Source organism: Petromyzon marinus, chromosome 55 (assembly GCF_048934315.1).
Source record: "Petromyzon marinus isolate PM22_M1 ecotype Great Lakes invasive population chromosome 55, UKy_Petmar_22M1.pri1.0, whole genome shotgun sequence".
NCBI lineage: Eukaryota > Metazoa > Chordata > Hyperoartia > Petromyzontiformes > Petromyzontidae > Petromyzon > Petromyzon marinus.
In genome coordinates this window covers 13,366,183-13,389,789 of record NC_133721.1, presented here as the reverse complement: position 1 = coordinate 13,389,789, position 23,607 = coordinate 13,366,183, and the positions used below count along the sequence as shown (strand labels likewise).

Sequence of the window (23,607 nt, the reverse complement as noted above, 5' to 3'; positions counted from 1 at the left end):
GTAATAGTTAGTAGTAATAGTAGTAGTTAGTAATAGTAGTTAGTAATAGTTAGTAGTAGTAATAGTAGTAGTTAGTGATAGTAGTTAGTAATAGTTAGTAGTAGTAATAGTAGTAGTTAGTGATAGTAGTTAGTAATAGTTAGTAGTAATAATAGTAGTTAGTAATAGGTCATTTGTTGCGTCCATCGCCACGAGAGGGCTTCGGGCAGGTCGAGTTTCTACCCCCCCCCCCGTGGACGGAGCACGCAGCCCCCCTCTAGCCCCCCTCTAGCCCCCCTCCAGCCCCCCTCCAGCCTCCCTCTGCCCCCCTCCAGCCCCCCAGCAGGAGGCCCCCCTCTAACCCCCCTCCAGCCCCCCAGCAGTAGCCCCCCTCTAGCCCCCCTCCAGCCCCCCCTCTAGCCCCCCTCTAGCCCCCCTCCAGCCCCCCAGCAGGAGGCCCCAGACACGGGTCTCGCAGTGGAGCTGACACGGCTAGGGCGCGTGATGATTGCGAGGCCATCGCCTTCCTTCCCTCTTGCAATGTCATCCTCGCAATCCCGCCAAGTAACGTGCCTTGTAAATTTAATCGATGAGACGTCTGCAGAAAAAAAAATCCAAGTCCGTTCAACATTTCATTGTTTTTATTATTATTTGACGGCACGCAGTGACTCGGCGACACTCAACAGTGGGCTCTACGGCCCCAAAAAAACCCCAAATCGGCTCTTCACCTCTGCAAGAGAGGGCTTTGTTGTTGTTGTTGTTGTAAAATAACACGGTTTAGAATGAGTGGTAACCTCTCACGTGGACGTTAACACTCGGTTTTATAATCGCAACAAACCGCTGACATCGGCAATGCACATTCAACCAGTGACTCTCCCTCTCAGCTCTGCGGTGCAAGGGGCCTCAATGCTCGCAGTGACACCACCCCCAGTCAAAGGGAGCCGCCTCGTGCCCGTGGTGCCGTAACCTGTCAACCCCTGATCAGTGCCCTCACCTTGTTACAGATCCATTCAATTGGTCACCCCGTGCATCCTTATAAATCTCAACGTTCATCCGACAAAGAGCCATCACAACAGATAAACACACGAACAGAGACGTGTTGTCGCCCTATTGAAACGGCTGTACGCCGCATAGACCTGAAAACTCAATTTCCCTGCACAAGAATACGGCTAAACCGCATGGGTTGACAGCTTTGTGGTTCTCATATTGACTGACCCGCGCTTTTAATATTCAACTACCACCGATTCATCAGTGGTGTCTGTACCCTCGGGATTCTTGAGATTAATACCCGTTAATAATTGTACTTGACTACAATTATGAGAAGGTAACATTTACTAATTAATTTGAATGGTGGAGCCGTTCCCCTGCTCCAACACGTGCCCCGAGATTTACTTCAACCCGTGGACGAGCTGCTGCTGCTGCAGCTGCTACTGCTGCTTCTGCTGCAGCTGCAGCAGCTGCTGCAGCTCTGAGCCACGGGCTGTGATCATCTGATCTCCACAAACTAAGAGCCGGGTGCTTAGATGCTGAGTAGTGGTGGGGGGGGGGGGGGGGGGGGAGCGGCGGGTGAATCTTCGTGTGGCGATCTAATCCTGGACACCCGCTCAGCAGGGTCACAGATCAGTACGCTGGCCATCTGGGCGTATTATTTGCGTACCCACACGGTGTCCTGCCCTGCGCAGTGCAAGATTTTGTCAACAACAACAAATAAAGTCACGCGCAATTATCCTGAACCGAACCGTCGGACATTGCTGCCAACCCGCCCAGAGGAAGCGTGGTCGTGGAGCCGGCGACGATGAGCGGTGGTGGATTCTTCTCTCCTGCACTCGGCATCTGGTGCAAAACGTTGCGTCCCGCGTTCTTAACGTGCACCTATCGAGTCACTGCCAGTCATGAAGAAGAAGAAAACAACCCCCCCCCCGCCATACGCCACGGGCAGGAGGACCAGGACACGCACGCCTCTAGCGTGCGAGTGATGGTTCGTCGATTTGGAAGACGGCGATTGTGGGTGCAGCCAGACGCGGTTCGATTGAACCCCACACAGCTGGCAGCGTGGAAACACCGGCGTTTCGGGTGTCCCTTGGGGCCCGCGGTGGATACAGGCGCCTGGAGACTGGGCTCTGGTGACACTTTCTCCAGCCTCCTGATACCTGAGCCCCGTCGATGCAAGAGCGAAGGGGCGCTTCCTGACGACGTCTGTCTCCTGCGCGTATTGCTCGCCGCGGAACTGCCCCTCCGCAATCTCCAGCGGCCACCCCGCACCTCCGATTAGCACGGTTGGCTACGTGCGGTGCGAAAGAAGTTCAACTCGCAGCACATAGACATGCGTGTGCGTGGTTTTATTTTCACGGGGGGCTTTGCGGACCTCATCGGTCTGCCGTGGCCAAACCACGTGGAGCGACGCGAGGCACTGCTGGCGATTGCCGCAGTGATAGGCGTCGAGCAGAATTGCATCTGATACCACCGCTGATGTTAGCTGTGGTCAGGATTCGAACTCGGGACACCGGCTTCAGAGCGCCGCATTATAACCGCGGTGTTACAGCCCCCTCTATTGACACGATGCTGGTTACTCTGTGGAGTTCGTTATCGTGGTCCCACGACTCCCAAGTTCACAGCGCTTCCGCCATACACCACTGCCCATGTTTGCATATATGTGCGATCCCAATTTGTCTGATACGTACTGATTATGGTGCATGGCTGGTAGACTTGGGTCACGTTATTAGATTGCTTCGTACACCCTGAACATTGTGTATTAATGCATTTACTGTGTTTACAGGTCGTAAAGTCTCTGCCACTACCATCAATGCAGAACGCTGCCTTTGTAAGTGGAAAAGCCCCCAGTCACGTGTTTTGCAGACGTTTCGAGCGATGGTCCTTCGGAGCAGCGATGAATCCCACCTGGCGTTGCGCGGGGACAGCGCTCGTCGGCGATGAGGGCGGAAGAAGCTTTCCAGGACCGTGCCTCTCTGCACCAAGGCCGGCGCAAGTCCCTGACGCCTGCGTTTCCATCCCATGACGATGTGTTTCACAGCGCACCCCTTCGACGCGTCCGCAGACGCCTCGTGGCGACTAGGCGTCGTGCCATCGGCAGCGTCCCGCCACTCGACTCACCCCTCGGCAGTCGGCAGTCCAATTCCTCGTCACCAGCGGCTCAAAAACATCGTCGATGCTCGGTGACCACGGATGAGGTTTCCTGAAGCAGGTTCAGGTAACTGAGGGCAGCTGAAAACCATTTCACACTCCACGTACATTTTGCGTAAACCGTCATCACGCGAACTCCGGGCATCGTCACAGCAGCAGCGGCGGCGGCTTTTGGCCAACCGTCGAACAAAGAGCGGTCGCCGCATCTAGCGCTTTCAGACGCACTTCCGCGGCCGTCTGGAACGTTCTTCCTTCCGATATTAGGAAGCCACTGGGAGCTACTTACTTTTAAGTCTAGACTGAAAACTCATTTTTTTGGTACTGCTTTTTGTGTTTAGTTTGCTGTCCTTCCCCCGCAACTCCGATTAACGCGGATTGCCGCGCACGGTGCGAAATAAGTTCCACGTACACGTGTGCAACCAACTCGCCTTGAATGCGCTCCACCTCACCGGGTCCTGGAAGCCAGCGAGGGCTGAGCCTGGCTCTTCCATGGTTGGGTAGCCACCAGGGCATGACAGGTGCCGTGGGTATGAGGCTGGGAGGTGGCGAGGAGAATGCACCACAGTCATGGGCTAAGTCTACATAGAGACTGAATCACCGTTGGGCTTTTGAGTTGTCCCCTCGTATGCTTGGGTTTTTTTATTATAGATAATAACGAATCGGGTTTAATTGTTTACTTATACTCCGGTTATACCATTAGCGAGTCCAATTGTATAAACTCGTCACGGCTAATTAATTATTTACGAGGTGACATGGACATGTCAGAGTAGAAATCGCTGCTTGGCTCGCTGCGTTCTACGGAGCCGTGAGTGGCATCGACGGACAAATGCGTGGCTGTTCTCCGGGCTCTCGGCTTTCCTCCAACAGGTGAAACGCTTCCCAATGGAATTGGCCAGACATCTCAATAGAGCAGGACCCTCCTGACAAGAAGAGTCTTGAGACTCGGTGAGGCTTTGCGGGCTAGACCATGGCATTCTTACTACCACCGGTGAGGCTTTGCGGGCTAGACCATGGCATTCTTACTACCACCGGTGAGGCTTTGCGGGCTAGACCATGGCATTCTTACTACCACCGGTGAGGCTTTGCGGGCTAGACCATGGCATTCTTACTACCACCGGGTACTGAACCGTCGTGCGATTGCCATGTGGTCATCCAGAACGACGCAGTGGCCGATCCACAAATACGAAGTCGGAGGCATCAGAGCGATGCACTTCGCTTGCTTCTAATGCGGTTGTCTGTGCTTGACCACCTGAATGTGATATTGTAGTCTCTGCATCGACATCAGAAGGTTGCGTGGCCTATCCCAACGATCTCTCACGATTCCTCATTCGGTACGTTTAAACGACGCGCCTGTCATCATTATTAGTATTATTGCTTCAGCTTTACCGGTAAGTTAAAGAACAATTGTCACAACCGCATGTAGCAATGAGGACACCACGAAGATTATATTTGGAACTGCGTCAAGCATCGTCAGGACAAGATGCGTCATGCATTGGGCTTCCTCCGGCTGCCCGCTCGCGTCGCTTTGCTCATGCGGCGCGCAGCAAACGCGCGCAAAGTAGCGAAGTTCATCCCCTCGACAGCCTCTCAGCAGGCCGTTAGGGCGAGTGCCCTTAAGCAAGCACGCACCTCGTGAAGGCCGGCACGCACGAAGTTAAATACACGCTGGGGGCGTAAGCGCCACGCGCACACGGACGAGACGCCGCTGCTCGCTCGCGAGAGGAGACGGAGGCCGCGGCGTCGTGGGAACGCGGAGCACGCGGCCTGGAGAGGGGGCAGCGGGGGGGTTACAAATGCAGCGCGCAAAGACCCCTCCCCTCCCCCCTCCCCTCCCCCCCAGAGTGCATTGAGAGCGGAAAGAGATCAATAATAGATGTGCGCACATACGCGCGCCGGAGAGGACGATGATTTATTTACGGACGAGCTAATGTGCCCCACGGAGGTTACCTTCGGGAGAAAGCTCCCAGACACGCGGCGTTTAAATAAATAAATAAGCATGCGTCGCCACGGTGGCGAGGAGATGTTAACAACCTCGCCTGGTATGCAGGAGGTCGTGGGTTCGATCCCCCCCTGTTGTCACGTGGATTTTTCTCCGGGTCCTCCGGCTTTGTTCCCCTCGACATTTAGAATCAGCGTCACGCGTTCAGAGTCATTTGGCTGCTGCTATTAACTTCCACGCGGTGATCAGCGACCTCGTTGGGCTATCATTTGTGATAGTCGGGTCGCTTCTAAACTAAACAATAGTTTAGTTTCTAAACTAAACAATAGTTTAGTTTAGAACGCCACTCCAACCCAAGACGCGTTGGAGGGAACACTCCCGCGAATTAATTTGTCTTTTAAAAGGCGGTCCGCGTCGTCTCTTTCCCCCCAGTTCGTCACGGACGAACAGGCCCAACCTAGGAAAGGTATAAGATCCCCACATCTCGGTGGATCAGCTGTCCGTGGGTCAGCCGGGCACACACACGTGGAGTGCGCAAACCCCAACACCCGCCGCACCAAACGCCATCGGTAAACGTGGAACGTCGGGCCAACGTTGGCCCATCGGTTGAAACCACGCGCGCCAACGTCGGCGCAACTTTGCGTGTTAACTGGGTTGTCTCATCTCCCTGTCCGGTGGAATTTCCCCACATCCATTATTTGTATGATAAACATGCATGCCGCGCAGTCTTTCAAGTAATTATTTTCGTGAATTCTTTCCCCACCAGTTATTTTACTCCAATTGTGGTACGGGCATCACTGCACGGGATTAACGACCGCGGCGAACAGCGCATGCACCCCTGCGCCTACAGCATGGGGTCCCAAATGTCACAACATTCTGAAATCGCAAGGGCCTCTTCCGGCACAATGGATCACATCCATCGCAGGGGCCATTCCGCTCGCAAGTCGAGGCTCCGGCATCACGCGGGATGGATCCTGCCACTCGACTCCCTTCGGCGCAATCGTGGTGGTGGTCGAGTTGGCAAGCCATTTATTTATTGCCTTTATTTAACCAGGTGAGAACCCATCGAGAAACCCTGGGTCAACAAGTGACAACACCGCAGTGCCATTCAAAGCCTAAACAAGCAGAGCTGAGTAACGGGAGCTCGAGGTTAAGATTAATGTAGCTATGTCTACTCACGGTCATGCTGACATTTGCACTGGTGTTTGTTTTTACCTGATGGCCAGAGGAAGGACATTTCCATGGTCATGCACGAATACAGTGACTCTAGTGGCGTAGTAACGACTACGTGATCGGTGGCGTAGTAACAACATCATCAGCTCGGCGTGTGCGGCAATCGGTCAGGCGGGGCCCCAAGATTTGATTCGTCTCGCACGGTCGCACCGAGAGGCCACTCTTTAGCGCGGCTCCTCTTGCCCTAATCACATCATTGCATGCGTCTGTGTTCTTTGACACTGTTGTTGAGAACATACCTCATGGTGGTTGTCAAGAGCCCCCCACCAATTTGCATCTTTGGCCACCAGTGGAGGGCCGAGGCACCCCCTGCCTCACGCCCTGCTCGTTATGCCGCTACTGAGTGGCTACCAACCGGACCCGCGGACTCGTCAATGCCAACCCTGAACGCTCTCTCGGGCCACCACCGCACACCGTCCCCTCCCCCCCCCCCCAATATAGAAGTCGAACTCCACCGGTGATGTCTAGGGAGGTCATCATCTCGGCCTGCTCACTGAAATATGTGCAATAGGGGGGGGGGGGAATGAAAAAAATAAACATTTGAATTTGGGTTCATTATTAATTTTCACCAAACCCCAGATCTGGTGGAGATATTCGATCCCAGCAAGAGCGACAATAACAAAAGGGAAAAGGAACCACAAACATCGACGCGAACATCGCGTGGCGAGACGTCTCTGTCTGTCTGTGAGCGACGGCGCGACTGTGCCATGCCTCACTGGATCCTCTTCTTCCTCGTCTCTCATCCTGTCCAACCTATATATAGTCTGTTTCTCAATATTCTTCTGCAGATGGGTCATTCCCCGCCACGATATCAGGGTCCCACACTCAGCTAGAAACACCTGCCATGCCGTGCTTAGATATGGACTCCATGTCTCGAGTTCAACATTGGAATATAATAGATCATGAAGCGTACACATGATGACTTCAAACTTTCGTGACTGCAGGAATTCATACTCTTGGTTCTTTCGGTAAAGTCACGTAGATGAAAAAAATACAAAAAAATTAAAAATAAAAGCAAAAAACCCACTTGCTTTTATTGTTAATTAAATTTTAATTTGTTTTATTTTTCATTTTCTATCTACGTGACTTTACCGAAAGAACCAAGAGTGCGTACACATAATATAATGGTTCATGCCAATTTTTTGTTGTTGTTACACTGATGGCCCAGGACCGCTTCAGATCTATGCTCGCGACTCGTGCCAGCTGCGGCCGGGAATCGAACTCATGATGTCGCTAGGGTCACAGTGCTGAGACCCCACTCCAGTGTGTGGTTAACAAGCCGGACTCTGCTGATGAGCCACAGAAGGGGAAAACCCCAATCCGGCTTGTGTGTGTTTCACACAAATACTTCTGGGTAACATATGTATGTGTGGTAGGCCAATTGAACGATGGGCGAAACACTCTTCTTTTTTAATCGGGGGAGATATGAAATGGAATGTCATTCGTGTAATGTGAATTACAGCGGAGTAATTAAAATTAGATTTACCGAAGTAAAAATAACCCCCAGAAACTTATCCTTCGGAATGTTTACGCCAGCCTTTGAAATACTTTGCGTATTTCGGGAGCCTCGCGGACGCGGGCCAACGTTTTGAGAGTGCCCCGTGGAGATGCTCATCGGAGGCCACAGCCAGACGAGAGCCTGCGGGCACCTCGTTACGCAATGAGCCAAGGGCTCAACACGCCCAGCCGCATCTGGGCGCCGTAGGCCCGTGGCCACGTTCCAGCAAAACGAAGCAACGCGCACGGCAAACCACAAAACCCGAGCAGCAATTCACAGAGGAAGTCGTCTTCCGCTTGCCGGCGTCCGGGTCACCAACCCTGAGTACGCACACCCCCCTGCTTTAGCGTCAAGTGTTGTACAGGAACGGCCGCACGCAGTTTCGCAAGTGCATAGACTTAACGTGGATGCCGTCTGGGTCGAATTTGCCTTTTAATCTACGACTCCGAGCAGTTTCGACATTCGTCAAACCTGGCGAGAGGCTTCAGCAGAGGCTGACCAGAGCACAGCCGAGGGGGTCGCTCACTCGCCGGAGCCCACTGAGCCTGAAGCGCCACGGACACAAAACATCCCCCAGGGCAGTGAGCGGTGACTTGAGACGGCTCAATATAGCGCTGCTATCAAGGACTGTACGGTGACACGTTCATATATTCCCGTCTGTGTTGAATCAGCCCACCCTCCCTGAAGGGGGGTTCCAACATGAAGCCATTTGGCTGGCATTGCCGCTGAGAGCGAGGTCAAAAATAGCAGGGTTCCTGAATCAATAAGTGAGTGATGTGTCGGTGTTACGGGGAGCGAACGATATGGGCAAATTGAGACAGAAACCCAAGGGAAACAATAACCAACGAGGTCAATCCGAAACAAAATAAACTCTTGAATCCAATCGCCATTCCTGAATCGCTCATGACGGCCCAAGTAAGTCGCTCATCACAGCCCTAGTGAGTCGTTCATCACAGCCCAAGTCAGTCGTTCATCACAACCCTAGTGAGTCGTTCATCACAACCCTAGTGAGTCGTTCATCACAGCCCTAGTGAGTCGTTCATCACAGCCCTAGTGAGTCGTTCATCACAGCCCGAGTGAGTCGTTCATCACAGCCCAAGTGAGTCGTTCATCACAGCCCGAGTGAGTCGTTCATCACAGCCCGAGTGAGTCGTTCATCACAGCCCGAGTGAGTCGTTCATCACAGCCCGAGTGAGTCGTTCATCACAGCCCAAGTGAGTCGTTCATCACAACCCTAGTGAGTCGTTCATCACAACCCTAGTGAGTCGTTCATCACAGCCCGAGTGAGTCGTTCATCACAGCCCAAGTCAGTCGTTCATCACAACCCTAGTGAGTCGTTCATCACAGCCCTAGTGAGTCGTTCATCACAGCCCTAGTGAGTCGTTCATCACAGCCCTAGTGAGTCGTTCATCACAGCCCGAGTGAGTCGTTCATCACAGCCCTAGTGAGTCGTTCATCACAGCCCGAGTGAGTCGTTCATCACAGCCCAAGTGAGTCGTTCATCACAGCCCTAGTGAGTCGTTCATCACAGCCCGAGTGAGTCGTTCATCACAGCCCTAGTGAGTCGTTCATCACAGCCCGAGTGAGTCGTTCATCACAGCCCGAGTGAGTCGTTCATCACAGCCCGAGTGAGTCGTTCATCACAGCCCTAGTGAGTCGTTCATCACAGCCCAAGTGAGTCGTTCATCACAGCCCTAGTGAGTCGTTCATCACAGCCCTAGTGAGTCGTTCATCACAGCCCAAGTGAGTCGTTCATCACAACCCTAGTGAGTCGTTCATCACAGCCCTAGTGAGTCGTTCATCACAGCCCTAGTGAGTCGTTCATCACAGCCCAAGTGAGTCGTTCATCACAACCCTAGTGAGTCGTTCATCACAGCCCAAGTGAGTCGTTCATCACAGCCCTAGTGAGTTGCTCATCACAGCCCGAGTGAGTCGTGCATCACAGCCCGAGTGAGTCGTTCATCACAGCCCGAGTGAGTCGTTCATCACAGCCCAAGTGAGTCGTTCATCACAGCCCGAGTGAGTCGTTCATCACAGCCCAAGTGAGTCGTTCATCACAGCCCGAGTCGTTCATCATAGCCCAAGTGAGTCGTTCATAACAGCCCGAGTGAGTCGTTCATCACAGCCCAAGTCAGTCGTTCATCACAGCTCAAGTGAGTCGTTCATCACAGCCCAAGTGAGTCGTTCATCACAGCCCTAGTGAGTCGTTCATCACAGCCCAAGTGAGTCGTTCATCACAGCCCTAGTGAGTCGTTCATCACAGCCCTAGTGAGTCGTTCATCACAGCCCAAGTGAGTCGTTCATCACAACCCTAGTGAGTCGTTCATCACAGCCCTAGTGAGTCGTTCATCACAGCCCTAGTGAGTCGTTCATCACAGCCCAAGTGAGTCGTTCATCACAACCCTAGTGAGTCGTTCATCACAGCCCAAGTGAGTCGTTCATCACAGCCCTAGTGAGTTGCTCATCACAGCCCGAGTGAGTCGTTCATCACAGCCCGAGTGAGTCGTTCATCACAGCCCGAGTGAGTCGTTCATCACAGCCCAAGTGAGTCGTTCATCACAGCCCGAGTGAGTCGTTCATCACAGCCCAAGTGAGTCGTTCATCACAGCCCGAGTCGTTCATCATAGCCCAAGTGAGTCGTTCATAACAGCCCGAGTGAGTCGTTCATCACAGCCCAAGTCAGTCGTTCATCACAGCTCAAGTGAGTCGTTCATCACAGCCCAAGTGAGTCGTTCATCACAGCCCGAGTGAGTCGTTCATCACAACCCTAGTGAGTCGTTCATCACAGCCCTAGTGAGTCGTTCATCACAGCCCTAGTGAGTCGTTCATCACAGCCCTAGTGAGTCGTTCATCACAACCCGAGTCGTTCATCATGGCCCAAGTGAGTCGTTCATAACAGCCCGAGTGAGTCGTTCATCACAGCCCGAGTCGTTCATCACAGCCCAAGTCAGTCGTTCATCACAGCCCAAGTCAGTCGTTCATCACAGCCCGAGTCGTTCATCACAGCCCAAGTGAGTCGTTCATCATAGCCCGAGTGAGTCGTTCATCACAGCCCAAGTCAGTCGTTCATCACAGCCCAAGTGAGTCGTTCATCACAGCCCGAGTGAGTCGCTCATCACAGCCCGAGTGAGTCGCTCATCACAGCCCGAGTGAGTCACAGCCCAAGTCAGTCGTTCATCACAGCCCGAGTCGTTCATCACAGCCCAAGTGAGTCGTTCATCATAGCCCGAGTGAGTCGTTCATCACAGCCCAAGTCAGTCGTTCATCACAGCCCAAGTGAGTCGTTCATCACAGCCCGAGTGAGTCGCTCATCACAGCCCGAGTGAGTCGCTCATCACAGCCCGAGTGAGTCACAGCCCGAGTGAGTCGTTCATCACAGCCCGAGTCGTTCATCACAGCCCGAGTCGTTCATCACAGCCCGAGTGAGTCGTTCATCACAGCCCGAGTCGTTCATCACAGCCCGAGTGAGTCGTTCGTCAGAGCCTGAGTGAGTCGTTCATCACAGTCCAAGTGAGTCGTTCATCACAGCACGAGTGAGTCGTTCATCACAGCCCGAGTGAATCGTTCATCACAGCCCGAGTGAGTCGCAAGGACCCTCCTGCAATGAGGGTCTTGAGACTCGGCGACGCTTTGCTGGGTAAGTGAGGAAGTGAATATACTGAGCCTCCCTCCCGGGTGGCGACACGTGACCCCACCGAAAGGTGACCCCACCGACAGGTGACCCCACCGACAGGTGACCCCACCGACAGGTGACCCCACCGACAGGTGACCCCACCACTACAGGCACCGACGCGGCAGTGCGGACCGCGTGCGGCGCGGCGTGCGAGCAGCGGCCGCCGCTCACGGCACCACCGCCGCCCAACGCCGTCTGTCGCCCCCGCAGCGCCCCACCACGCCACGGCTCCAGGCGCTCTCGTCGTCACCGCGGGGGCTGCTCCTCAATTAACAAGGGAGCCGTGAATCTCACCAATCAATCGGGGAGTGGATCGCGGGGCTCCGCGTCTCTTTTTGCGTTGAGCGACAGAGCCCGGCCACTGAATGGCGACGTTAGGCGCGTCAAGCCCGACGACGACGACGATGATGATGATGATTATTGTGACTCCGTCATCGGGGACATTGCTGGGCAGCTCCTAGCAGCAGTCTCAGTCGCACTTCTCGGCCACGAGCCACAGCGAAAGCGGCGGCGGAGCCGGCGGCGTCGCGATGCGGATGGGACCGAAACGAGCGCCTGATATGCGGAAGCGTAACTACAGCTGGCTGGCACGTGGCGCCTCGCGTCTTCAACTCGCACACAGCGAAGACGACACCCACTGATTGCATCTCTGCCGTGAGCAAAGTGCCCGGGTCACAGAGACAGGTGCCCATTAATCTGACCGATGTGAAGGTTTTTTAAATTTTCACAATGAAGGACTCCTCCGTGTTACTGTGAATAAGGGTCAATTCATAGGCCATAACGTCGCCTATTATAATAATAATAATTTATATATTGTAATATATATCAATATATCCAATTACTGACACGAGCGTGTTGAGCTCTTTCTCGTTAATACCGACAAGAAGTCACAACGCGTGTTAGACGCACAGCCTCGTGGCCCATGCGAATTCAGCTTCACGGCGACAGCGCAACGTGGAGCCGGAATGGATGGACGGCTCCTGAGCTCTCAAGGTGTGAATAGGACCAACAACAACAAGCACAACAACTACATGCCATGTATGTTTTCTTTGGACTCCCCACTGGGTTACATGTATGTACGTTGAACTTCTTTCGCGCCATATCTAACCAAGCGTGGCTAATGGGAGGTGCGGGCGGAATCACAACAAACTAAACACAACAAGCCGTTTCAAGAGACGAGTCTTCAATCGAGGTGATTGAAAAGTGCACAGCTCCACGGGGTTTGCAATATAACCGAGCGCGATTTGAGGTCACAGCTTACCCGCTCTAATCCTCCCTCGGTTACACAACATAAGGCGTTGATGGAGCCACAGGATAAGCACCGGCTCCTTCGGTAGCGATGCGTGGGGCTGTGGCAGACTGCCACACGCACGCCGACACGCGCGCGCATATTCCCGTGTCCCTAATCCGCTGAGATGTCACAGCAGCAGTTTACTCGTAAATCCTACAACGCGGGGCGATGCTATTGGCGAGCGCCTATATGAAGGCCAGAACCAAGCCCGGTCGCCTTTGTCTCTCCAGTGCTGATGTTTACACATCTCACCAGGTACTAATGTTACGGCTGAGTCGAGCTAGAGGAGGCCCCTGTAACCGGGTTAAAATATTCGCCACTGGCGTTGGTCGTGAGCGGAAATCGAACTCTCGTCGCCTGGTTCGTAGCGCAGTGCGCTAACCACTGCGCCACCGCTCCCCATGCACGCGTCTCGCCGCGACCTCGATCTGCGGGAGGGGGGCAGGGCCGCGATTGGGCCGCCGCCTAGTGCTTTGTGACGTCACAGGCCAACACGCACGCCTCGTGGCCTTGCGCGCGTTCCGTTTCACTCCGTTGGCTGCGATTCATTAAACGCCTCATTGGTGACCCAAACATCGCACAACCGCCTGCCTTTGACATTCCTCCTCGAAGGCACTGGCGGTGGCCATCAACCGCGGCGTCAGCACATCAACGAGTCCACTGGATTGCCATCAAGCAACGGCGGTCACTGCGACGCGGGCGCTCTCAAGTGCGCTTATTGGGCCGTCTGGAACGCCCTTCCGATATTAGGAGCCCCGCTGTAGCTATGCCCTTTTAAATCTCGATTGGAAACTAATTTATGTAGAACTGTTTTTTTGTGTGTGTTTAGTTTGTTGTCCTTCCCCCGTATCTCCGATTAGCACGATTGGCTACGTACGGTGCGAAAGAAGTTCAACGTACATCCAAACTACGTACCATATGGTAAAAACCACGGTGTTCTGCGCTTCCTTCAACGGAGGAAGAATGGCGAAGCGACACTAAGGAACTCCCTCCTGAAGCCCTCTCGTTGTGGCCAGCAGCTGACCTCGACATCGGCATCTGGCTCCTTGAAGAGCAGCAATACTGCTGCCACACGCAGGGACAACGTGGCCCCTAGTGCCGTGCTGTCGACGTGTATGCATAGAATTGTCCTGGACAGAGTCTTTATATGCTCAAATACATTCAAATCATTACACTGTGTAACAAAAACATGTTTGTTCCTGGGTAGTAAGTGTTATTTCCTAATTGCTTATGCCTCAAAAGTACGTAAAATGGCTATTATTATTCCCCCCAAACTTTGCTTTTGTGACCAGGACAGTGATATTTTGAAATGTACCTATTTTCAACGACAAAACGTGGTGTGCATTTGTGTCATTTCTTTACGTAAAGTCCCGGTCACAAAAGCAAAGTTTGTGGGGAATAATAAGAGCCATTTTCTATACTATTTAGGCATAAGCAATTTAAAAAATAACACTTAGTACCCAGGACCAAAAATTGTGTGACATAGCGATCATTATCCACGTGTGGCCGTACAACACACTCGTAATAACAACGAGTTTGCTTGCACTGAATGAGGGCGTGGGGCCGACGGGGTTGTATAAAGGACACCCCGCGGTGGTTGTGTTGATGGTGGTGGTGGTGGAGACACGGGCACGTGAAGGACGAGTCTCGTCTGTTGATCTATTGTGGTGTCTGTATTCTCCCACGCGACGCGAACGATCACAGCGAGGCGTCGCGATGAGACCGACAGAACGCACGGGAGAGGTCAACGCTCGGACTCCTCCGCACCGAGGTCAAGGGTCGGCAACCCGCGGGCCTCCGGATCCGCACGCGGTGGCTGTGGAAGGGACCGCCGCTTAGTGACGTGGACCGCCACCGCCGTCTCCTATTCACCACGTGGCATCGAGGATTCTTTAAATATTGATGGGGCAATTTTTTTAGCGAATTCTACGAAACAAAATATTTGCGCTTCTTGTTATGTAGGTTGTCGGACCCCCACCCTCCCCCCGTGTGACGTAGCTTGATCGTGTCCGGTACATACCAACAGTGATCCACATGCACACGCGTACACCATACCACCGCACTGCGTCTCGGGCAGGCGCTGTTAGCGAGCACCTATCAAGAGGGTGGCACGGCACACTGTGAGGTTGGCTGTGCCTTTGACTCCCCCCCCTCTCCCCCCAGGGCTGATGTTTCCATAAAGACAAAGATCCCCCTGTAGCCTTTAACAGACTGTTGTGGCAAGTGCTGTTAGCGAGTACCTATAGAGGCCGGAACGGCACACGAGGGGGTGGATGGCCAACACCACGCCCGACCGCCTTCGTCTCCCCAGTGGCGATGTTTACACACAGTACCAGGTACTCATTTTGAGGCTGAGTCGACCTAGGGAAGGCCCAAGACTGGTTCAGATAATCGTCACTGGTGTTGGCCGTGAGCGGGAATCGAACACGGGTGGCCAGGGTTCGTAGCGCAGCGTAGCGCTACCCGCTACACTACCACACTCACGAATCAGGCACTCATTAAAGTCCAAGTCGCCCTGGCAGAGCAGCGTGCTGACCAGGACTCTAACCTGAGCGCATTGGGTCAGTAGGCTCGTGACGCTGACGTCACCTCCACTGCTCAACGGCAGCAGATCGCAACCACACACCACTACAGCTTGTACCACTGCAGCTGTGACACACCACTACAGCTGGTACACAACAGCTGTGACACACCACTACAGCTGTTACCACTGCAGCTGTCACACACCACTACAGCTGCTACACAACAGCTGTCACACACCACTACAGATGTTACACAACAGCTGTGACACACCACTACAGCTGTTACCACTGCAGCTGTCACACACCACTACAGCTGTTACACAACAGCTGTCACACACCACTACAGATGTTACAAAACAGCTGTGACACACCACTACAGCTGTTACACAACAGCTGTCACACACCACTACAGCTGGTACACAACAGCTGTGACACAACACTACAGCTGTTACACAACAGCTGTCACACACCACTACAGCTGTTACACAACAGCTGTGACACACCACTACAGCTGGTACATAACAGCTGTGACACACCACTACAGCTGTTACACAACAGCTGTCACACACCACTACAGCTGGTACACAACAGCTGTGACACACCACTACAGCTGGTACACAACAGTTGTGACACACCACTACAGCTGTTATACAACAGCTGTCACACACCACTACAGCTGGTACACAACAGTTTTGACACAACACTACAGCTGTTACACAACAGCTGTCACACACCACTACAGCTGTTACACAACAGCTGTGACACACCACTACAGCTGGTACACAACAGCTGTGACACACCACTACAGCTGTTACACAACAGCTGTCACACACCACTACAGCTGGTACACAACAGCTGTGACACACCACTACAGCTGGTACACAACAGCTGTGACACATCACTACAGCTGTTACACAACAGCTGTCACACACCACTACAGCTGGTACACAACAGTTGTGACACACCACTACAGCTGGTACACAACAGCTGTGACACAACACTACAGCTGTTACACAACAGCTGTGACACACCACTACAGCTGGTACATAACAGCTGTGACACACCACTACAGCTGTTACACAACAGCTGTCACACACCACTACAGCTGGTACACAACAGCTGTGACACACCACTACAGCTGGTACACAACAGCTGTGACACACCACTATAGCTGTTATACAACAGCTGTCACACACCACTACAGCTGGTACACAACAGTTTTGACACAACACTACAGCTGTTACACAACAGCTGTCACACACCACTACAGCTGTTACACAACAGCTGTGACACACCACTGCAGCTGGTACACAACAGCTGTGACACACCACTACAGCTGGTACACAACAGCTGTGTCACATCACTACAGCTGTTACACAACAGCTGTCACACACCACTACAGCTGGTACACAACAGTTGTGACACACCACTACAGCTGGTACAAAACAGCTGTCACACACCACTACAGCTGTTACCACTGCAGCTGTGACACACCACTACAGCTGGTACACAACAGCTGTGACACACCACTACAGCTGGTACACAACAGCTGTGACACACCACTACAGCTGTTACACAACAGCTGTGACACCCCACTACAGCTGGTACACAACAGCTGTGACACATCACTACAGCTGTTACACAACAGCTGTGACACACCACTACAGCTGGTACACAACAGCTGTGACACACCACTACAGCTGTTACACAACAGCTGTCACACACCACTACAGCTGGTACACAACAGCTGTGACACACCACTACAGCTGGTACACAACAGCTGTGACACATCACTACAGCTGTTACACAACAGCTGTCACACACCACTACAGCTGGTACACAACAGTTGTGACACACGACTACAGCTGGTACAAAATAGCTGTCACACACCACTACAGCTGTTACCACTGCAGCTGTGACAAACCACTACAACTGGTACACAACAGCTGTGACACACCACTACAGCTGGTACAAAACAGCTGTCACACACCACTACAGCTGTTACCACTGCAGCTGTGACACACCACTACAGCTGGTAGACAACAGCTGTCCCACACCACTGCAGTTGTAGCCAACGCAGCTGTTACATACACTACAGCTGGTATAACTGACTATAGCTGTTACAAATACAGCTGATACCGATACAGCTGTTACATAACATACAGCTGGTATACATGGACATAGCTAATACCAGTACAGCTGATACCAATACAGCTGTTACATACAATGCAGCTGGTACACATAATTATAGCTGTTACAAATACAGCTAATGCTAATACAGTTGTTAGAGACACTACAGCTGGTACACATGGCTATAGCTGTTACTAATACAGCTAATACCAGCACAGCTGTTACATACACTACAGCTGGTACACAAGGCTATTGTCGCTCTGTTAATCATGCAACAGCATAGCCGCGCGTCGTTAATGCTGTCTGCTTTGCGGTTGCTGTTACATCATAGCCCTGCAAAATCGGCTCGTCAGAATAGCTATTGCTGTGGACGTCTTGCCTGCTATAGCTATGGTTCTTGATATGGACAATCTGTCAGCTGTAGCAATGGTTCCTGATGTGAACAATCTGTCAGCTGTAGCTATGGTTCTTGATATAAACAATCTGCCAGCTGTAACTATGGTTCTTGATATGGACAATCTGTCAGCTATAGCTATGGTTCTTGATAGGGACAATCTTTCAGCTGTAGCTATGGTTCTTGAAGTGGACAATCTGTCAGCTGTAGCTATGGTTCTTGATATAGACAATCTGCCAGCTGTAGCTATGGCTCTTGATGTGGACAATCTGTCAGCTGTAGCTATGGTTCTTGATATGGACAATCTGTCAGCTGTAGCTATGGCTCTTGATATAGACAATCTGTCAGCTGTAGCTATGGTTCTTGATGTGGACAATCTGTCAGCTGTAGCTATGGTTCTTGATTAGGACAATCTGTCAGTTGTAGCTATGGTTCTTGATGTGGACAATCTGCCAGCTGTAGCTATGGTTCTTGATGTAGACAATCTGTCAGCTGTAGCTATAGCTCTTGAAATAGACAATCTGCCAGCTGTCGCTATGGCTCTTGATATGGACAATCTGTCAGCTGTAGCTATGGCTCTTGATATGGACAATCTGTCAGCTATGGCTCTTGATGTGGACAATATGTCAGCTGTAGTTATGGTTCTTGATATGGACAATCTGTCAGCTATGGTTCTTGATATGGACAATCTGTCAGCTGTAGCTATGGCTATTGATATAGACAATCTGCAGCTGTAGCTATGGTTCTTGATGTGGACAATCTGTCAGCTGTAGCTATGGTTCTTGATGTGGACAATCTGCCAGCTGTAGCTATGGCTCTTGATATGGACAATCTGTCAGCTGCAGCTATGCCTCTTGATATGGGCAATCTGTCAGCTATGGCTCTTGATGTGGACAATCTTTCAGCTGTAGCTATGGTTCTTTATATGGACAATCTGTCAGCTATGGTTCTTGATATGGACAATTTGTCAGCTGTAGCTATGGCTATTGATATAGACAATCTGCCAGCTGTAGCTATGGCTCTTGATGTGGACAATCTGCCAGCTGTAGTTATGGTTCTTGATATGGACAATCTGCCAGCTGTAGCTATGGTTCTTGATATGGACAATCTGTCAGTTGTAGCTATGGTTCTTCATGTGGACAATCTGTCAGCTGTAGCTATGGTTCTTGATGTGGACAATCTGTCAGCTGTAGCTATGGCTCTTGATATAGACAATCTGCCAGCTGTAACTATGGTTCTTGATATGGAAAATCTGTCAGCTGTAGCTATGGCTCTTGATGTGGACAATCTGTCAGCTGTAGCTATGGTTCTTGATATGGACAATCTGTCAGCTCTGGTTCTTGATATGGACAATCTGTCAGCTGTAGCTATGGCTATTGATATAGACAATCTGTCAGCTGTAGCTATGGTTCTTGATATGGACAATCTGCCAGCTGTAGCTATGGTTCTTGATATGGACAATCTGTCAGTTGTAGCTATGGCTATTGTTGTGGATAATCTGTCAACTATGGTTCTTGATGTGGACAATCTGTCAGCTGTAGCTATGGTTCTTGATGTGGACAATCTGTCAGCTGTAGCTATGGCTCTTGATATGGACAATCTGTCAGCTGTAGCTATGGTTCTTGATATGGACAATCTGTCAGTTGTAGCTATGGTTCTTGATGTGGACAATTTATCAGCTGTAGCTATGGCTCTTGATATAGACAATCTGCCAGCTGTAGCTATGGCTCTTGATATAGACAATCTGTCAGCTGTAGCTATGGTTCTTGATGTGGACAATCTGCCAGCTGTAGCTATGGTTCTTGATGTGGACAATCTATCAGCTGTAGCTATGGCTCTTGATATAGACAATCTGCCAGCTGTAGCTATGGCTCTTGATATGGACAATCTGTCAGCTATGGCTCTTGATGTGGACAATCTGTCAGCTGTAGCTATGGTTCTTGATATGGACAATCTGTCAGCTATGGTTCTTGATATGGACAATCTGTCAGCTGTAGCTATGGGTCTTGATGTGGACAATCTGTCAGCTTTAGTTGTAGTTCTTGATATGGACAATCTGCCGGTTTTCGGCCGTGTGCAACGAAATGATGATGAGATGGTTCCACCTGTACCCAGGGTGAAACCATCTCAAGGGGCTATCCGGGTAAAATACGTTAACAAACGAATAAAATACATTGGATAATGACGACATGAATGTCAAGCACCCTTGGTACTTTCCCGGCCACTCCACATATCTGAGAGAGAGAGAGCGAGAACACACGCACCTCACGCATGCCTGTGCACTTAGGAGACGGGGAGGGTGGGAGAGCACGCATGCTTGTGTAGTCTAAGAGAGGCGGAATGGGAGAACACACACACAAAAAAGACAAAGATCCCCGTGTAGCTTTAACAGACTGTAGGGGCAAGTGCTGATAGCGAGCACCTGTGAAGGTCTGTACGGCACACGAGGGGGTGAGTAGCCAACACCCCGACCGGCCGCCTTTGTCTCCCCAGTGGCGATATTTACACACCGCACCAGGTACTAATTTGAGGCCGAGTCGACCTTGGGGAGGCCCAGGAACGGTTCAGATCGTCACTGGTGTTGGCCGTGAGCGGGAATAGAACCCGGGTCGCCAGGTTCATAGCGCAGCGCTAACCGCTACACCACCGCTCCCCACAGACACACACACACACACGTGACAGATACACAAGTGACAGAAAGACACACACACAGACACACACACACACAAGTGACAGAAAGACACACACACAGACACACACACACAAGTGACAGACACAGACACACACAGACACACACACACAAGTGACAGACACAGACACACACACGTGACAGATACACAAGTGACAGAAAGACACACACAGACACACACACACACAAGTGACAGACACACACACACACACGTGACATACACAAGTGACAGAAAGACACACACACGTGACTGATACACAAGTGACAGAAAGACACACACACAGACACACACACACACAGACACACACACACGTGACAGATACACAAGTGACAGACACACACACACGTGACCGATACACAAGTGACAGAAAGACACACACACAGACACACACACAGAAGTGACAGAAAGACACACACACACGTGACAGATACACAAGTGACAAAAAGACACACACAGACACACACACACAAGTGACAGACACAGACACACACACACATAAGTGACAGACACACACACACGTGACAGACACAGACACACACAGACACACGCACACAAGTGACAGACACACACAACCAAGTGACAGACACACACACAAGTGACAGACACAGACACACACACACACAAGTGACAGACACACACACACAAGTGACAGACACACACACACACAAGTGACAGACACAGACACACACACAGACACACACACACAAGTGACAGACACAGACACACACACAAGTGACAGACACAGACACACACACAAGTGACAGACACACACACAGACACACACACAAGTGACAGACACAGACACAAGTGACAGACACACACACAGACACACACACAAGTGACAGACACACACAGACACAAGTGACAGACACAGACACACACACAAGTGACAGACACACACAGACACACGAGCGGGCTCGTTGTGCTCGCCGCCGCGAGGACGAGGCGGCGAGGCTACTTGTCCTTGTCCCCGCCGTCCGCCCGGCGCCCGGTGAACCTGCTGAACACGTAGATGATGGCCCACGTGCAGCCGATGAGCGCCAGCATGAAGCCCACGGTGGACGCGAAGTCGGGCGCGGCGCCCGGGAGGCCCCCGAGGTGGGCCGACATGGCCTCCTCGATCATGTACATCTCGTCGAGGATGGCGAGGAAGGTGAAGAGGTGGAACCACTGGTGGCTGTGGCCCACGATGTCGAAGGCGCCGGGCAGGCACCGCTCGGGCAGCTTGCTGATGTTGAAGAGCGCCGCCAGGAATAGCCACGTGAAGTGGCGCACGAAGTTGGCGGCGAAGGCGGCGGTGATGTGACGCACGTCGGGCCAGAAGACGAGCAGGTCGGCCGTGACGGGCAGCGTCAGGGTCTGCGGCAGAAGGAAGACGAGCGTGCGGATGGCGTAGCGGTGCTTGCATCGCTTGAGGCGGCTGAGGCAGCAGGCGACGGTGCAGACGACGGAGAAGGCGAACGCCAGGGGCTTGAAGAGGCGGTCGAGCAGGGCGCAGAAGACGCCGTGCGCGTTCGGGTCGAGCAGCCGCGGCGAGCGCTCTCGCAGCCACTCGGACATGAAGCCCCGGTCGAGTACCTTGAGGCTGGGGTTCACGTAGTGGTAGTAGGCGATGGACGCGCCCGCCCCGTAGATGCTCACGGCGCCGTAGTCGAAGTAGTAGCAGAGGTCGCGCACACGCAGCGACATGGCGTTGAAGAGGTGCGCCACGCTGCTGAACGTGAACACGAAGCACACTCCGATCGCGTACGCGCACAGCGGCCACAGCTGCTGCTGCGCGTCGCCCTGCTGCTGCTGCTGCAGGAGCAGCAGCTGCCAGAACTTGGCGAGACACACGAAGAGCGGCAGGAAGTGCGTCCAGAAGTTGAGCGTCTCGTTGGTGCACATGAAGGCCGAGCGCAGGCACTGCGCCGCGCTGTAGCCGGGGCTGCGGTAGCCAGACGTGATGAAGCGCTCCAGCGCCTGCACCGGCATCTGGCTGGACAGCACCAGCGACGGCTTGCGCCTCTCCTCCATCGTGTCTCTCTCGCTCGCTCGCTCTCCCCCTCTCTCGCTCTCCCCCTCGCTCGCTCTCTCTCCCGCACTTGGCGTCAGCCTCTCGTCAAGCTCTGCGAGACCGCTCGTCCTCTCTGACCTCTGCCGCTACAGATGCGCGGTCGGCACGCGCGACGCGGCGCTTCAGGCCGCCGCGGCACTCAAGGGGCGAGGGGAACGCGGCCACGCAGCAGCAGCAGCAGCAGCAACCCCCTCGAGAGCGCTCAAGGACTGCGTCGACATCAGCAGCAGCAGCAGCGACGGCGGCGTCGGCGTGAGCAGCATGCTCAGGCGGCCGGCGGCGTTACGCCGAGCGGAGCGAGAGAGGAGGACGCGCGCGGCAGAGGAGGAGAGAGCCGACTGCGGTGTGGGGATGCGTGCATCATTGGCGCGTCACGCTACGGAGATGAGAAGAGGAGGCGGAATCGCTGTTCCCGCGCGAGTCGTGGAGGCCTGCCCGGCTGCAGTGCCCGCGTCGGACCTCCCGGCATGACTCCCGGTGGCTCCCCGCACGACAGCGGAACGCCCCGCCGTGACGTCCTCACGCATCCGGCGCCCGGCTCAGAGTCACAGCCCCGAGTCGGTCAGCGGTTGACTTTCCACGTTCCTATGACGGGGCGGGTCTCTCCGTACAGGACAACCACCACTGTCGACTTCATCGCTGGGCTGCGCGCGCACGTTATTTTTTTATCGAGTTCTCATCCCCGTTTAATTCGAATCCATGTTCAAATAAATCGGCGATAGCGCACGCGCAGCTGCGGGCGGTTAAGTCGCATCGCGTTGTTTCAGCACCAAGGCCAGACGCCAGCCCCGGTAACCCTCGCCCTGCGCCGTGACGAGCCCAGCCCGTGCGGAATTCCGGCTCGAGGCGCGGTTGACGCTGGGGATCACGCGCTCGTGTCGCTACCGGTGGCTAGGAGATGTTAACTACCTCGCCTGGTGTACAGGAGGTCCTGGGTTCGATCCCGAGCCTGCTGTATACTTGGGAGTTTGTGTGTCTCTCTGTCATCATTATCATCACTACGGTTGCTATGAGATGTTAACTACCTCGCCTTGTGTACAGGAGGTCGTCGGTTCGATCCC

At 53.0% G+C, this 23,607-nt stretch overlaps 1 protein-coding gene across 1 annotated transcript; it reads right to left on the bottom strand.

Moving 5' to 3' along the window:
* Nucleotides 1-602: 602 nt before the first annotated feature.
* PAQR9 (progestin and adipoQ receptor family member 9) lies at nt 603-23,002 on the bottom strand. The gene has a single exon (XM_076052382.1). The coding sequence runs from the start codon at nt 22,504-22,506 to the stop codon at nt 21,445-21,447; it is 1,062 nt and encodes a 353-aa protein (XP_075908497.1). The 5' UTR covers nt 22,507-23,002; the 3' UTR covers nt 603-21,444.
* Between the last annotated feature and the right edge of the window lie 605 nt (nt 23,003-23,607).